The sequence below is a fragment of the Heterocephalus glaber genome, unplaced genomic scaffold (assembly GCF_053883595.1).
Source record: "Heterocephalus glaber isolate CG9 unplaced genomic scaffold, H.glaber_assembly_v1.0 deba00001497, whole genome shotgun sequence".
Taxonomy (NCBI): domain Eukaryota; kingdom Metazoa; phylum Chordata; class Mammalia; order Rodentia; family Bathyergidae; genus Heterocephalus; species Heterocephalus glaber.
The window spans coordinates 44433871-44451221 of NW_028258320.1; the positions used below are offsets into that span (position 1 = coordinate 44433871).

The 17351-nt window shown below is 37.3% G+C and overlaps 1 protein-coding gene across 1 annotated transcript in view; it reads left to right on the top strand.

Moving 5' to 3' along the window:
• Positions 1-4076, top strand: part of LOC101710504 (cytochrome P450 2C9-like) — a 37067-nt gene extending 32991 nt beyond the window's left edge. The window contains exons 7-8 of the mRNA XM_087184950.1: positions 1136-1290; positions 2918-4076. Coding sequence (XP_087041076.1) covers positions 1136-1290; positions 2918-3098 — 336 coding nt within the window. The 3' untranslated portion in view covers positions 3099-4076. The remainder of the gene's footprint in view (positions 1-1135; positions 1291-2917) is intronic.
• The last annotated feature ends 13275 nt before the right edge of the window (positions 4077-17351 follow it).

Below are 17351 nucleotides of genomic sequence, written 5' to 3' on the forward strand. Positions count from 1 at the left end.
ATATAGAGCATATATTTAGATTTTGCTAATATTTATCTAATTTTAGTAGTTTTTTCCTTTGCAATTCAGGGTCCACTCAACCATAAGCACAGAATGGTGGTTATCTTGTTTCTGTACTCAGCTGCAACTAGAAGCAGTTCCCCTTTCTTGGCTTAATTCTTTTCAGTATGTTGACTTTACTGAAGAATTCAGTTCACCATTCATTTAAAATGTTCCTCAGGCTGATTTTGTGTGAATGGTTTCTAAAGCTTAGATTCCTATGATTTTGGCAAGAAAACTTTATACATGCTGTGTATGTTCCATTGAACCATGTAAGTAAAATGAAGATTTTAATGTTGCCTGTGCCAATATTGATTGTGCTAAGTTCCTCCTGCAATAGGGTAACATATGCCAGAATTGCCCATTGTAGAGGTTTGGCTTTTTATGTAATGAATAAAAATATATGCCATGGCACTTTAAGGCAGTATGAAATTCTGACTTTCTAAATCACTCACCCATTGTTTTAGCTTTAAAACAATGATTGTTGCCTGAAGTGATGATCCTGTCCTGAATTATTATAAAATAATATTTCCAATTTTATTATTTGTTTTATTTTCAGGCTGACTTAATATGTAACAAAGATCTTCTCATTGTTTATAAAGTAAGGCAGACTGTATGCAGCGATAAATTCTTAATATTTTTATATTTGTTTTAGACTTATTACAGAAGAGAACGTTGTTAACTAGATGTTTATTTACAAAGCTTTATGAACAAATACTAAAGATATTTCCTGTGCAGACAGAGGCTTTGATTTAAATATAACTCATGAGTTGTGTGAAATCTGCAGTGATGAAATAGATCAGCAGGTAGGGAGAGACACATACCCAACCTTGATGATAAAGAGGCAAATGCAGAACTTCTGGGAGCGAACACCTAGTACTCATTATTTCAAATGGGATTGAAGGACACCATTAGAAAGATCACTGCCATTGTTCTCTAACCCATCCCTGTTTGTTACAGATTCTGTCTATCTAGAAATACTTCTGACATGGTTTCCTCAGTTATAGATCAAAAGATTGCATTCAGTGATTTCCATGGTATATTTCAGCTCCATGACTTCCTTATAACTTGATCTATCTCTGCCTGTTGTTTCCAGGGTACAAGCATATTGACATCACTGACATCTGTGCTACATGATGACAAAGAATTTTCTAACCCAGAGACATTTGACCCTCACCACTTTCTAGACGAGAGTGGCAAGTTTAAGAAAAGTGACTACTTCATGCCTTTCTCCACAGGTAATAGAAGTTTGTTTCTATGTGTCTTCTGGAAACAAGATACTTTTCTGGGCTCTGTTACAGCTTACACTCTTTCTTCTCTGTAGCTAGTAGATTTCCTATTTACACATGATTAGAAGTACCCCACTTAATGCCCATGTATTTTTCCTGATAATGGTACAAGTTCATTATTGGGCCTAACTAGTGGGGATTTTGGTATTGACCAAGTTTTTCCAAACTGAGAAAGCTAGAATACAGTATAGGTTGATTGAATTATTACTCTAAATATATCACCTGAGATTTCAGGATAGAAAGTAAAACTCATTTAGACCTTGCTCACCAATGATGAAAAGATATACTATGCCAAACAATGATTAATTTTTCTGTGGCGTTGCTCACCTGCTAGCTTCATTATCCTGACTCAAATATCTACAACCATAGAACAGCACAGGAGAGCCTCACACTGACTGAAGTAAGCAGATGAGCAAACAGTATCAGTTGATTAGGAATATGGTGTAAAGGAGGGAAGCAAAGATTGCTTTCAGGGGTGGTGTTAAGGGTGAGAGGCCATGAGCTTCTTCCTCTCTCATTCTTCCCTCTAAAGAGTAAAATGGAAAACAAAATAAGTAAAACAAGAAACACATTTGAGCTGCCTCAAAAGGGACAGGGAAAATGGAAGGAGGAAAAGACAAAGCATTCTTAAGGAGGCAATGAACCACAAGAAGAAGATATTTGCTCAATTTTAAGGTATCAGAACATCTGCCAAACCCCATAGGATCACAAAAACATGGTGGATGTGGCAAGAAACCATGCAATTATCATTGAACTCTCTGGTCTTCCTCCAACTGCAGCCATATATCTTGAATATTGGATCTCCACACCAGTAATGTATAGTGAGTCTCTGATCTTGGAATCTCTTTTCTTCTTTCTGTGAATATCTTTTCTTATTTTTGATACCTGCTTTATACTTGACAATTCATACTATGGTGAAATGGACAGAACTCTATTTTTAAGAATTCATATATCAACACAATAGACAAATAAACAGAAAATTATTACTGAAAATGATCCATTCTTCAGTGAAAGCACACATGATATGGAGGAATTCCAGAATTGCAATATTTTAGTGCTTATAAGGATCACAAAGAGTATAGAAAATAAATTAAATTTGACCTACATCATGAATGTAGTATAAGAAAAATCCAAAGAGAAGCTTACATAAAATATTGGAGATTGATGAAAATTATTTATGTCTAGAGCTGGGAATGTAAGGCCTGCAAAATGGAATGAAAGATTGTGGAGCATCAGATTTGGAACAGAAACTTAAGAAATGTGTGTTTCTAGAAAAATGTAGATGAAAACCTGAATTGTCAAAAGAGCTCTTATGATGTGGAATGGTGCTTGGCTTAAACCTGATGCTCAATAAATATTTTTTTGAATAAAACCTTTTCAAGGTCAAATGTGGAGATCAAGTGTATGCACTCTTTATTCACTTGTCCATTCACTACCCATACACCCATCCATCTATCCATCTGCTCATCCATCTAATTATCCTTCAAACAGTTCTGCATATTCTCATTGTGCTCATAATAAACACTGTGCTTCTTATAGTCATAGTTTCAGACATGGAAGGACTATCTTCTATGTATGTCATTTTCCAGAAAATGGATGTGTTTGGGAGAGGGCCTGGCCTGCATGGAGTTGTTTTTATTTCTGACCACCATTTTACAACATTTTAACCTGAAATCAGTGGTTGACCCAAAGTACCTTGAAACCACCCCAATTGTCAATGGATTTGTTTCTCTACCACCATTGTACAAGCTCTGCTTTATTCCTATCTGAAGAGGACCTTGTTGGCCTGCTTCTCTGCAATTGTCTGCAATGTTCTCCTTTTGTGGATCATTCACATCCTTCCCCCATCAGGGATGCTTTCCTCAATGTCTCTTCTTACATTTCCTCATTCCTTCTAGATTAACCAAATGCCCTCCCTCAATTTTGGAGATTTCCCTGTGTCGCATCACAAATATATATGCTATTTCCTATGTTCTGTAACACACGCAATGACTATCACATTGCTAAATCTTATACAATGCTGAATTATTAATGATTAGTGTAAAAGCACAAAATGATAATTCAGCATAATTTTCCTTGCATATTATAAATAAAAATTATTATGAGTTCCTGGCTTATTTTTTATAATTTCTTTTATTATATAATGCAGGTGTGAAAAGAAAGAAAATAAAATTCACAGATGCCAGTTTGATCCTCACAATGATATGATAAAGACAGAATGTGAAGAGAAGGGTGGAAAAGTTCTTGAGTGTCACCTGGTGTTAAAGTTTGGATCTGCAAGATAGTATATCCAGCATAGCTCCAAACTAGAGGGAAATGTGAGAATCACCAATAGAGGCATGAATATTATTAGAATTCATGCCCCTGTTTTGGTATTTTGAACATAAGGAGTTAGAATAATCTTTTAATTTATGTTTCTAACTTAGAGCTATGTATGAATTTATGCTTGCATATTGCAACCTTGTGTTATATTATTCTCTTCTCTTCAAACAAGAACAACACATCAGGAAAGCCACACCAGTTTCTATAATTTTCCTACTGTTCATACATTCGTTTACCATCAATATAAATGCAACGATAATTTGCTGCCATATCCCTAAAGTCATTAACTTCATTTCATTTCCAGAATATACACAACTAAACAACCAACACAAGTTAGTCCTAGTTATCTTTTTCCCTTCTCTCTGTTTTGATCCACACAAATGAGAAGTGAAATCTATCATTATTCTTTTTGAGTTTATCTCCCTGGGGAAGCCTCTTTGTCAGAGTATTTTTTTTTTTAATTTTTTAAAAATTTTTCTTGTATTAAATTCTTTTATTGGTACATTGTAGGTATACAACACAATTACATTTCTCATTGGGAATTGTACCTTTACATAATGCACCTTGGTTCTTATTTTTTCCCCATTCCTAGCCCTCCCTTCACCCCCTCCACCCTTCCCTATTTACAAAGACTTTATTTCCATTTTTTCCATTACTCATCATTTTTTCCTTTCCCTTCTTTCCTTTCCCCTGTGCCTCCCACTACCCCTACCCCTTTGGACCTTTTATTCCTATTTTACATTATCGATTATTCATTCTAATCATTGGTACATTTTAGGTATACAATATAATGACATTCATCATTGGAAATTTGCACCTTTACATAATCTCTCTTGGTTCTTATTTTTCACCCTTGCCCAGCCCTCCCTTCAACCCCTCCAACCCTCCCTATTTACAAAAATTTTGTTCCTATTTTTCATTTTCTCATATTAATCCCATTCCTTCCTATCCTTTCCCTTAGCCCTCCCACTTCCTTTCCCTTTGCCCCTTTTCTTAATATTTCACATTACCTATTATACATTTAGTCCTTATTTACACTTTCAGTTTCTCACACCAGAGAAACTATCCGGTATTTACACATGTGTGTCCTATTTATTTCACTTAAGAGTATTGCCTGAATGTGCATCCACTTAGCTATAAATGTCTGTAATTTCTCATTTTTTATGGCTGAGTAATACTCCATTTTATAAAAAACCCACATTTTCTTTATCCAGTCTCCAGTTGATGGGCATTGGGGCTGTTTCCAAGTTTTAGCTATTAAAAACTGTGCTGCTATGAACATGGGCACACATATATCACTGTGGTATGATTCTTTTAATTCTTTGGGGAAGATCCCCAGAAGTGGAATAGCGGGGTCAAATGGGATTTCCAGGCCTAGTTCTTTGAGGTATCTCCATACCGATTTCCACAGTGCTTGCACCAGTCTACACTCCCACCAGCAGTGGAGCAGGGTTCCTCTTTCCCCACAGCCCCACCAGCATTTGTTATTGGTTGATTTCATGATAGCAGCCATTCTTTCTGGAGTGAAGTGGAATCTCAGCGCTGTTTTAATTTGCATCTCTCAAATGACAAGTGACTTTGAACATTTTTTCATATGCTTATTTGCTATTTCTACTTCTTTGTCTGAGAAATGTCTGTTGATTTCAGATGCCCATTTTTGGATTGGGTCTTTAAATTTGGGAGGTCTGATCTTTTTAAGTTCTTTATAGTTTCAAGATAGTAGACCTTTGTCTGAGGAAGAGCAGGTGAAGATATTTTCCCACATTGTGGATTGTCTCTTCACACTGCTGGTGCTTTCTCTTGCTGTGCAGAAGCTTTTTAATAAGAAAAGATCCCATTTGTTGATTGTTTGTGCTAGTTCATGGGCAACTGAGGTTTTGTTCATAAAATCTTTTCCTACACTGATGTCTTCAAGGGTTCTACCTAACCTCTGTTCCAACTGGTTCAGAGTTTCTATTTCAATACTTAGATCTTTAATTCATTCTGATTTTAGTTTAGTGCATGGTGAGAGATACAGGTCTAGTTTTAATCTTTGGCAAGTTGAAGCCCAATTTTTCCAGCACCATTTATTAAAGAGACTATCTTTCCTCCAGTGAGGGTGTTTGGCTCCTTTGTCAAAGATGAGATGGCTGAGTGTGTCTGGCATTGTTTCCTCATCTTCTAATCTGTTCAACTGATCCTCAAGCCTGTTTCTTTGCCAGGACCATGCTGTTTTTATCACAGTAGCTTTGTAGTAGAGTTGCAGGTTGGGGATTGTGATACCCCCTGCCATGTGTCTGTTACCTAGAATTGCTTTTGCTATTCTGGGTCTCTTCTTGCTCCAAATGAATTTTTGGATTGTTTTCTCGAGGTCTATGAAGTATGCTGCTGGGATCTCAATTGGAATTGCATTAAATCTATATAGCAGTTTTGGAAGTATGGCCATTTTCACTATATTAATCCTTCCTACCCAGGAGCAGGGGATGTCTGTCCATTTTCTGATATCATCTTCAATCTCTCTTTTCAGAGTGCCATAGTTTTCAGAGAAGAGGTCTTTGATTTCATTCGTTAGGTTGATTCCTAGGTATTTCAGTTTTTTGGATGCTATTGTGAAAGGAATTATTTACCCTATTTCTCTCAGTGAGTCTGTCATTGGTGTAGAGGAAAGCTATTGATTTTTGTGTGTTGACCTTGTAACCAGCTACTTGACTGAATTTGGTTATTAAGTCTAGAAGACTTTTGGTGGAGTTCTTGGGGTCTTCTATATTGAGTATCATGTCATCTGCAAATAATGACAATTTGACTTCTTCATTTCCTATCTTTATTCCTTTTATTTCTTTCTCTTGTCTAATTGCCATGGCGAATGTTTCCAGAACTATATTGAACAAGAGTGGTGATAGTGGACATCCTTGTCTTGTTCCTGATTTTAGTGTGAAGGATTTCAGTTTTTGACCATTTAGTATGATATTGGCTATTGGTTTTTCATAGATGGCTTCTATCAGTTTGAGGCAGAGACCATCTATTCCAATTTTTTGTAGGGTTTTTATCATAAATGCATGTTGGATTTTGTCAAATGCTTTTTCTGCATCTATGGAGATAATCATATGGTTTTTGTCCTTGGCTCTATTGATATAGTGTATTACAGTGATTGATTTTCGTATATTGAACCATCCCTGCATCCCTGGGATGAATCCCACTTGATCAGGGTGTATGATCTTGATGATCTTCTGCATTCTGTTTGCCATTATCTTATTAAGGATTTTTGCATCTATGTTCATTAGTGAGATTGGCCTATAGTTCTCTTTTTCGGTTGGGTCTTTCTCTGCTTTGGGGATCAAGGTGATGCTTGGTTCCAGGAATGAATTTGGGAGTATTGCTTCCCTTTCAATTTCATTGACGAGTTTAAACAGTAGTGGCAGCAGTTCCTCTCTAAATGTCTTGTAGAATTCAGCAGTGAAGCCATCGGGACCCGGGCTTTTCTTAGGTGACAAGTCATTAATTACATTTTCAATTTCATTGGTTGATATTGGGTTGTTCAGAATTTTTAGGTCTTCTTCGTTTAACTTTGGTAATTCATCTGTATCTAGGAATCTGTCCATTTCTTCTGTGTTGTCCATCTTATTGGCGTATAGGTTCTAGAAGTAGGTATTGATGATCCTCTGGATTTCTGCTGGGTCTGTTGTAGTTTCACCCTTTTCATTCCGAACTGCATGGATTTGGGCCTTTTCTTTCCTTTTTCTGACAAGGTTGACTAAAGGTTTATCAATTTTGTTGATTTTTTTCAAAGAACCAACTCTTGGCTTCCTTGATTTTTTTGTATCGTTCTCTTAGTCTCCATTGCATTGATTTCTCCTCTGATCTTTATAATTTCCTCCCTTGTATGAGCTTTGGGGTTGTCCTGCTCTTCTTTTTCTAGAAGATTGAGGTTCAGCATCAGGTTGTTTACTTGGGCCCGTTCTGTTTTCCTAATATGCGTATTCACTGCTAGGAATTTCCCACTTAAGACTGCTTTCATTGTGTTCCATAGATTCCGATATGTTGTATTGTCATTGTCATTTAATTGAAGGAACTGTCTGATTTCTTCTTTAATTTCCTCTGTGTCCCATTGGTTATTCAGAGGTGTGTTGTTCAATTTCCACGTGTTTATGAAATTTTTTGAGTTTCTTTTTCTATGGATCTCCAATTTCATCGCACTATGGTCTGATAATATACAGGGGATAACTTCAATTCCTTTCCACTTACTTAAACATGTTCTATGTGTGAGTATGTGGTCTATTTTTGAGAATGAGCCATGTGCAGCTGAGAAGAATGTGTATTCTGATTTTGTGGGGTGGAAGACTCTGTAAACATCTGTTAAGTTCATTTGTTCAAGAGTTCGATTGAGTTCTAGTATTTCATTACTTATTTTTAGTCTGTTGATCTATCTGTGACAGTGGGGTGTTGAGGTCCCCCACTACAATTGTATTAGTGCATATATGGCTTTTCATGTCCATTAGTATTTGTTTTATGTAGTTGGGTGCACTAGTGTTTGGTGCATAGGTATTTATGACTGTCATCTCTTCCTCTTGGAATCTTCCCTTTCCAAGGATGTAGTGTCCTTCTTCATCTCTCTTAATCAGTGTGGGTTTGAAATCTACTTGATCTGCCAAGAGGATAGCTACTCCTGCCTTTTTTTGGGCTCCTGTCACATGCAGTATTGTTTTCCACCCTTTAACTTTCAGTCTATGAGTTTCCTTTTGAATTAAGTGTGTTTCTTGTATGCAGCATATTGTTGGATTTTGCTTCTTGATCCATTCTGACAGTCTATTTCTTTTGATTGGTGAATTGAGACCATTAACGTTGATGGTTATAACTGAAACATATTGATTTGTCATTGCCATGACTTCTTCTTTTTGTTGGGTTCTCCCCCTTTACATTTAATTTCTTGTCATGCCAGATGGGTTCATTCTGCTTTGCTTCCTGGGGTTGTGATCCTCAATGTCTGTTCCTAGGATATTGTGTAAAATTCTTTGGAGTGCTGGTTTGGTATTCACAAAGTTCCTAAGGTGCTCTTTGTCATGAAAGTATCTTATTTCTCCATCCATTTTGAAAGATAGTTTTGCAGGGTACATCAATGTGGGTTGGAGGCTGTTTTCTTTTAGGGCTTGGAATATGTCACTCCAAGCTCTTCTTGCCTTGATGGTTTGTGTTGAGAAGTCTGCTGTGATTCTGACGGGCTTTCCTTTGTATATGATTTGTTTCTTTTCTCTGACTGCTTGGAAAACTTTGTTGTTCTGTTGTGTTTCTGGAATCTTAACAATTATATGCCTATGTGTAGATGTTTTTTGATCAAGGCTATTTGGAGTCCTATATGCCTCACTTATCTGTATGTCAAGTTCTTTTCCCCTGCTTGGGACGTTTTCTGCCATTATTTCTGTGAAGAGGTTTTTATGTCATCTGCACTCTCTCCTATTTCTTCTTTGAGCCCAATCAGTCTTATGTTATCCTTTTTTGCATCATCTAGCAGCTGCTGGATTGATTTCTCATGTTCCCTTATAATTTTGAATCAGTTTTTCTTTTCCTGGTCACTAATTGCAATCTTATCTTCTATATCTGAAATTCTGTCCTCACATTGGCTCATTCTGCTGTGTAGACTTTCAATGGAGTTTTTCATGTCCTGGAAATCTATTTGCATCTGTTTTATGGATTCCATTTGTTTCTTATGTTGGGATTCCATCATGTTCCTCAGGTCCTCTCTAGATTTATTTATCATGTCTTGCACTAAGGGCACAATTTCTCCTGTTATCTGAGAAATTATTTCTGATTTCATTTTTTCCAGATCCCCTTTTATTGCCAGTTCAGTGGGTCTAGGTGGTTGAGTATCAGAGTGTTCCATCTCATTTCCCTTTGGTGTTGCTGTAGGTGATCTGGAAGTCTGGTTTTGAGACTTATGTGTTTTCTCATTTCGACTGAGGCGGGGTGCTCTTAGTGCCTGCACGGATTACCTCCTCTGAGCTGGGTGAGGTGGGACAGGGGCCGGGAGCAGCTGTAGGGATGGTGACCCAAAAGCCCTTTCCTGTGGGCTGGGAGCAGCTGGAGGAATGGTGGCCGGCAAACCCCTTAGTCTGGATGAGGAGCAGTGGGATGGCAGCTCAGAAGCCCCTCCCTCTGGGGGGGAGGGGTGGGCAGGATGGTTGCCCAAAAGCCCTTTCCTCTGGGCCAGGAGCAGCGGGACAGAAGGTGGCCCAAAAGACCTTTCCTCTGGGCTGGGAGCAGCAGGAGAGATGGTGACTGGGAACCCCCTTCTTCTGGACCAGGAGCAGTGGGACGACGGCTCAGAAGCCCCTACCTCTGGGCTGGGAACAGTGGGACTCAGTACCTTGGTCTGGTGGTCTGGTGTCCTCTGCGCCTTGGTAATGTGGAATCTGGTGGCTGCCTGTCTGCAGTGGGGTGATTCAGTGTCTTCCACATGACTCAGGATCTCGGTAGGGTGTGCACAGACCTGCCTATCTGCAGCAGGCTGATTTGGCATCTTCTGTGTGCCTCAGGACCTCGGTAGGGCATGCACAGACCTGCCTGTCTGCAGCAGGCTGATTCGGCATCTTCCGCATGACTCAGGACCTCGGTAGGGTGTGCACAGACCTGCCTTTCTGCAGCGGGCTGATTCGGCGTGTGTTCCGTGCGACTGGGAACCTTGGCAGGGTGTGGGCCAACTATCGATTTTTTTGTGTTGACCTTATGTTCAGCTACTCTACTGAATTTGGTTATTAAGTCTAGAAGACTTTTCATGGACTTCTTGGGATCTTCTATATAGAGTATCTTGTCATCTGCAAATAATGACAATTTAACTTCATTTCCTATCTTTATTCTTTTTTCTTTCTTTCTCTTTTCTAATTGCTGTGACTATTTCAAAATTATATTGAACAGGAGTGATGATATTGGACATTCATGTCTTGTTCTAGATTTTAGTGTGGATTTCAGTTTTTGACCAGTATGATGTTGGCTGTTGGTTTTTCATAGATGGCTTTTATCAGGTTGAGATATAGATCATCTATTTCAATTTTGTATAGTTTTTTTTTTATCATGAATGTGTGTTCAATTTTGTTGAATGCTTTTTCTTCATCTATTGAGATGATCATATGGTTTTTGTCCTTGACTATGTTAATATAGTGTATTACATTTATTGATTATGTTGAACCATAGTGATATGTTGAACCATCTCTGCATCCCTGGGATGATTCCTACATGGACAGGGTGTATGATCTTGATGAGCTTCTGCATTCTATTTTTCAGCATCTTATTAAGTATTTTTGCATCTATGTTCGTTAGTGAGATTAGGTTATAGTTCTCTTTTTTGGTTGAGTCTTTCTCTCCTTTGGGGATCAAGGTGATGCTTTTTTCTAGGAATAAATTTGGGAGTATTGCCTCCCTTCAAATTTCATTGAAGAGTTTAAATATTAGTGGTAATAATTTTTTTCTAAATGTCTTGTAGAATTCAGCAATAAAGCCATCAGGACCTTGGCTTTTCTTTCTTGGTCAGTTTTTAATTACATTATCAATTTCATTGATTGATAATGAATTGTTTAGAATTTTATGTCTTCTTGTTTCAGCTTTGGTAATTCATATGTATCTAGAAATCTGTCTGTTCTGTGTTTTTCATCTAATTGGAATACAGGTTCTCAAAGTAGGTATTGATAATCCTCTGGATTTCTACTGGGTCTGTTGTAATTTCACCCTTTTTATTCCTAATTGCATGGACTTGAGCCTTTTTTTTTTTATAAAGTTGAACAAGTGTTCATCAATTTTATTTATTATTTTGAAGAAACTCTTTGCTCCACTGATTTTTTGTATCATTCTCTTATTCTCCATTGCATTTTTTCCTCTGATATTTATAATTGCCTCCCTTGTACAGGCTTTAGGTTTTTCTTGCTCTTTTTGTTTTGGAATCTTGAGTTTCAGCATTAGGGTGTTTATTTGAGCTCACTTTGTTTTCCTAATATGAGTATTCACTGCTACAAATTTTCCTCATAAGACTGCTTTCATTGTGTCTCATAAATTCTGGTATGTTTTACTGGCATTATCATTAGCTTGTGCAAACTGTTCAATTTCTTCTGTGAGTCATTGGTTGTTCAGGATGGTGTTACTCATCTTCCATTCCTTTGCATTTACTTAAATGTTTTCCATGAGCTAATGTGTGGTCTATTTTGGAGAATAACCTGTGTGCAACTGAGAAGAATGTGTATTCTTATTTTGTGAGATGGAACACTCTGTAGACATCTATCAAGTCCATTCATTCAAAAATTTGGTCCAATTCTAGTATTTTGTTGTTAATTTTTGTCTACTTGATCAGTCTATTTGTGGCAATGGGCTACTGAGGCTCCCCACTACTATTATATTAGTGCTTATTTGATTTTTTTCATGTCTGTTAATATTTGTTTTATATAGTTGGGTGCAATAGTATTGGTGAATATACATTTATGATTGTCATCTCTTCCTCTTGGATTGTTAGCTTTAATAGGATGTAGTGATCTTCTTGGTATCTCTTTCGTTTGAAATTCATTTTGTCTGCAAAGATGGTACCTACACCTGTTTTCTTCTGGGTTCCTGTCACATGGAATATTGTTTTCCATCCTTTAACTTTCAGTCTATGAATTTCTTTTTGAATTAAATGTGTTTCTTTTATGCAGCATATTATTGGGTCTTCTTGATCCATTCTGCCAACCTATTTCTTTTGACTGGTGAATTGAGACCTTTTACATTGATGATTATAACTGATATGTGTTATCATTGTCATAGTATTTTCCTGTTGTTGGCTTTTTTTAATCCTCCTTTTCCCATTTAATTTCTTACCTTGCCTTATGGCTTCATTCTATTGGAGCTAATAAAGTTGTAATCCTCCTTGTCTTTTTCTAGGACATTGTTTAGAATTTTTTGGAGTGCTGGTTTGGTATTCATGTAGTTCCTCAGATGTTCTTTGTCATGGAAACATCTTATTTCCTCATTGATTTTGAAAAATAGTTCTGCAGGACACATTAATCTAGGTTGGAGGTTGTTGTCTTTTATGGCCTGAAATACTTCATTCCAGGGTATTTTTGACTTGAGGTTTTGTGTTGAGAAGTCTGCTGTGATTCTGATGGGCTTTCCTTTGTATGTGATTCTCTTCTCTTATTCCTTTTAACATTTTGTTCTTCTGTTGAATTTCTGGAATCTTAACTATTATATGCCTAGGTGTAGAATTTTTTTTGATCACAGTAGATTTCTTTTGGAGTCCTATATTTCTCACTTATCCATATGTTGAATTCTTTTCCCTCTCGGGAAATTTTCTGCCATTACCTTTATGAACAATTTTTTAATGTCATTTGTGCTATCTCCTGCTTTTTCATTTACTCTGATCAATCTTATTCTTCTTTGCATCATCTAGCAGCTTCTGGACTGATTTCTTGTGGTCTCTTGCAATCTTTAAGAAATCTTTCTTTTCATGGTCACTAACCTCAATCATGTCTTCCATATCTGATACTCTGTCTTCATATTGGCTCATTCTGCTGTATATACTTTCTCTTTTTTCCCATTAATTTTATTGGTATATTTTTGAAATACAATATGATGACATTGATGTCCACCAGCAAGCACATTAGGTGCATGGGCTGAGAGGTTTCTGGCCATTTGGAGCACTGATCTGTCTGGCTCACCACACCCACAAGTGACCAGCAAGACAGTGAGGATCCCAGGAAATGCCCACTGGCTCCCCTCCCCCAGCTCTGGCCTCCTGGCTGTGCTGCTACCTTGTTCCACACTACAGAGGCACAGGGGGACATAAAGGCCATTGTCCTGAGCTGCAGAAGTGAACAACAGATAGAGAGCCTCTCTCAGGCTCCTTGAATATAGAAAACTGAAGCCCACTGGAAAAGTGAAGAGAATCTATACAGTAAAGGCACACCAGACCACTGTACTTGGTAAGTTGGAGGAATCATCACCTCCTATAGGAATCTGGACTATCTTCAGGGGAAAGGCAGCTGGAACCTGCAGTAGAGCCTTGCAGAGTTCAACCCTGCCAGAGAACAGGGAACTCAACTTGAGACTTGCAGCCAGAAATCTGCCTGAATTCCACCGGTCTACAACTGGCCTGCTGAGACTCATTGACTTATATCTGCACACGGCTGCCCACATTGTCTATTGTGACAGCAGAGACATACCCTGAAGGAGGCCATTCATTTTTATCTTATATTTGTTATTTTCAAAATTATTATTACTATTTCTTTGCTTTTATTTTTAATTTTTATTTTTCTTTTTCTGCTCTTTTCAATTTTTATTTTTATTTTTTCTTTTCTTTCTGTCTCTCACTCACTCCCTTGCTGTCCCACATAGTTCTTCATCTCCCTTTGTGTTCCTCTTCTGGGCCTAAATCATATTTCTTCTGTATTTTTCTTTTATTCTCTTTTTCCTTCTCTTGCTTGTGTACTCTGGCCTCACTGCTAACCTTCCCCTACCTTCTACCTACATATCCCTCCCTCTCCAACTCCTTTTAACTCCCCATCCTGAAGGGTAAAGTTGGTATACTGAAGAGTTTATTCACTATAAACATATTTTGGGTTGGTCCTCAATTTTGATTTAATTCACACAGTTAAAGGTGATAGATTAATAACTACCACAAATTGTCATTTTCTAAGAGATACTTGATGCTATGGTGTTGCAGATTGTATCATTTTTTTTTGTTCTTTTATTGGTACATTTTAGGTATACAATTTATTTACATTTATCATTGGGTGTTTGTACCTGTACATGATATATCTTGGTTCTTATTTTTTTCTCCATTACCTGTGTGCCCTTCACTCCCCCTGCCCTTCCCTATTTACATAGATTTCATTTCCATTTTTTTTCTTCTCTCATAGTTTTTCCTTTCCCTCTTTTCCTTTCCACTTCTGCTCCCTTCACTCCTTCATCTTTGGACCTTTTTCCTATTTCAATTTATCAATTATTCATTTAAATCATTTTAACCCTTTTTACACTATCAGTTTCTAACACTAGAGAAAGTAGTCAGTATTTACACATGTGTGTCCTATTTATTTCACTTAAGAGTGTGGCCTCAATATGCATCCATTTAGCTATAAATGACTCTAGTTTTTCATTCTTTATGGCTGAGTAGTACTACATTTTATAAAAAAAACGACATTTACTTTATCCAGTTTCCAGTTGATGGGCACTTGGGCTGCTGCCAAGCTTTAGCTATTATAAACTGTGCCGCTATGAACATGGGTGCACATATATCACTGTGGTATGATTCTTTTAATTCTTTGGGGAAGATACCCAGCAGGGGAATAGCTGGGTCAAATGGGACATCTAGTCCTAGTTCTTTGAGGTCTCTCCATACTGACTTCCACAGTGGTTGCACCAGTGTGCACTCCCACCAACAATGGAGAAGGGTTCCTTTCTCCCCACAACTCTGCCAGCATTTGTTATTTGATGATTTCTTGATAGCAGCCATTCTTTCTGGGGTGAGGTGGAATCTCAGGGTTGTTTTCATCTGCATCTCTTGAATGACAAGTGATGTTGAACAGTTTTTTCATATATTTGTTTGCTGCTTTTACCTCTTTGTCTAAGAAATGTCTGTTCAATTCAGACGCCCATTTTTGAATTGGGTCTTTGAATTTGGGGAGTTGGGTTTTTTGAATCTTTTATATGTTCTAGATATTAGTCCTTTGAGGTACAGCTGGTAAAATTTTTTCCCATATTGCAGGTTGTCTGTTAGCTCTGTTGGTGGTTTATTTTGCATTGCAGAAGCTTTTTAATAAGATGAGATCCCAGTTGTTGATTCTGCTAGTTCCCATGCTGCTGAGGTTTTGTTCATGAAGTCTTTTCCTATGCCAATGTCTTCAAGAGTTCTACCTAACTTATCTTCCAGCAAATTTAGTGTTTCTGTCTTAATATTTAGATCTTTAATCCACTTTGATCTTAGTTTGGTGCATGGTGATAGGTATGGGTCTAGTTTTAATCTTTGGCAGGTTGAAATCCAGTTTTTCCAACACCATTTATTAAATAGGCTATCTTTCCTCAAGTGAGGGTGATTGGCTCCTTTGTCAAAGATGAGGTGGCTGAGTATGTCTGAAGTTGTTTCTCCAGCTTCTAATCTATTCCACTGATCCTCAGGTCTGTTCTTTTGCCAGTACCATGCTGTTTTTATCACAGTAGCTTTGTAGTATAGTTTCAAGCTGGGGATTGTTATACCCCCAGCCATGTCTCTGTTGCTTAGAATTGCTTTAGCTATTCTAGATCTCTTCTGGTTCCAAATGAATTTTTGGATTGTTTCCCCTGGTTCTGTGAAGTATATTGTTGGAATTTCAATTGACATTGCATTGAATAGTAGCTTTGGAAGTATGCCCATTTTCACTATATTGGTTCTTCCTACCCAGGAATAAGGGATGTCTTTCCATTTTCTTGGATCCTCTTTGGTCTCTCTTTTCAGAGTGCTATGGTTTTCAGTGTAAAGCTCTTTTGCTTCCTTTGTTAGATTGATTCCTAGATATTTCTTTTTTGGGGATGCTATTGTAAAAGGAATTGTTTCCCTAATTTCTCCCTCAGTGAATCTGTTATTTGTGTACAAGCAGGCTATTGTTTTTTTGAGTGTTCACCTTGTATCCAGCTACTCTACTGAATCTGTCAATTAAGTCTAGAAATCTTCTGGGGGAGCTTTTTGGGTCATCTATGTAAAGTATCATATCGTCAGCAAATAATGACAGTTTCACGTGTTCTTTTCCTATCTTTATTCTTTTTATTTCTTTCTCTTTTCTAATTGCTATGGCTAATGTTTCCAGAACTATACTGAACAGGAGTGGTGATAGTGGGCATCCTTGTCTTGTTCCTGATTTTAGCGTGAAAGTTTTCAGTTTTTGACCATTTAGTATGATGATGGCTGTTGGCTTTTCATAGATAGCCTTAATCAGGTTAAGATAAAGACCTTCTACTCCAATTTTCTGTAGGGTTTTTTATCATGAATGGGTGCTGGACTTTGTCGAATGCTTTTTCTGCATCTATTGAGATGATCATATGGTTTTTGTCCTTGACTTTGTTAATATGGTGTATTACATTTACTGATTTATGAATATTGAACCATCCTTGCATCCCTGGGATAAATCTGACTTGGTCAGGGTGTATGATCTTCTTGATGACCCTCTGTATTGTGTTTGGCAGTATCTTGTTGAGGATTTTTGCATCTATGTTCATTACGGAGATTGGCCTGTACTCTTTTTTGGTTGGTTCTTTCCCTGGTTTTGGAACTAAAGTAGCTCTTGCTTCCAGGAATGAATTTGGAAGTATTGTTTCCCTTTCAATTTCCTTGATGAGTTTAAAGAGTAATGGCAATAGCTCTTCTTTAAATGTCTTGTAAAATTCAGCAGTGAATCCATCAGGGCCTGGGCTTTTATTTGTTAGTAAATATTTTATTACATTTTCAATTTCACTCATTGTAATTGGGGTGTTTAGAATTTCTATATCTTCTTCATTTAACTTTGGCAATTCATGTGTATGTAGGAATCTGCCCATTTCGTCTGTGTTTTTCATTTTATTGGAGTAGAGGTTCTCAAAGTAGGTATTGATGATCTTCTGGATTTCTTTTGCATCTGTTGTGACTTCACCTTTTTCATTCTTAATTGCATGGATTTGAGGCTTTTCTTTCCTTTTTTTGTTAAAATTGGCTAAAGGTTTATCGATTTTATTTATTCTTCCAAAAAACCAACTCTTTGATTCATT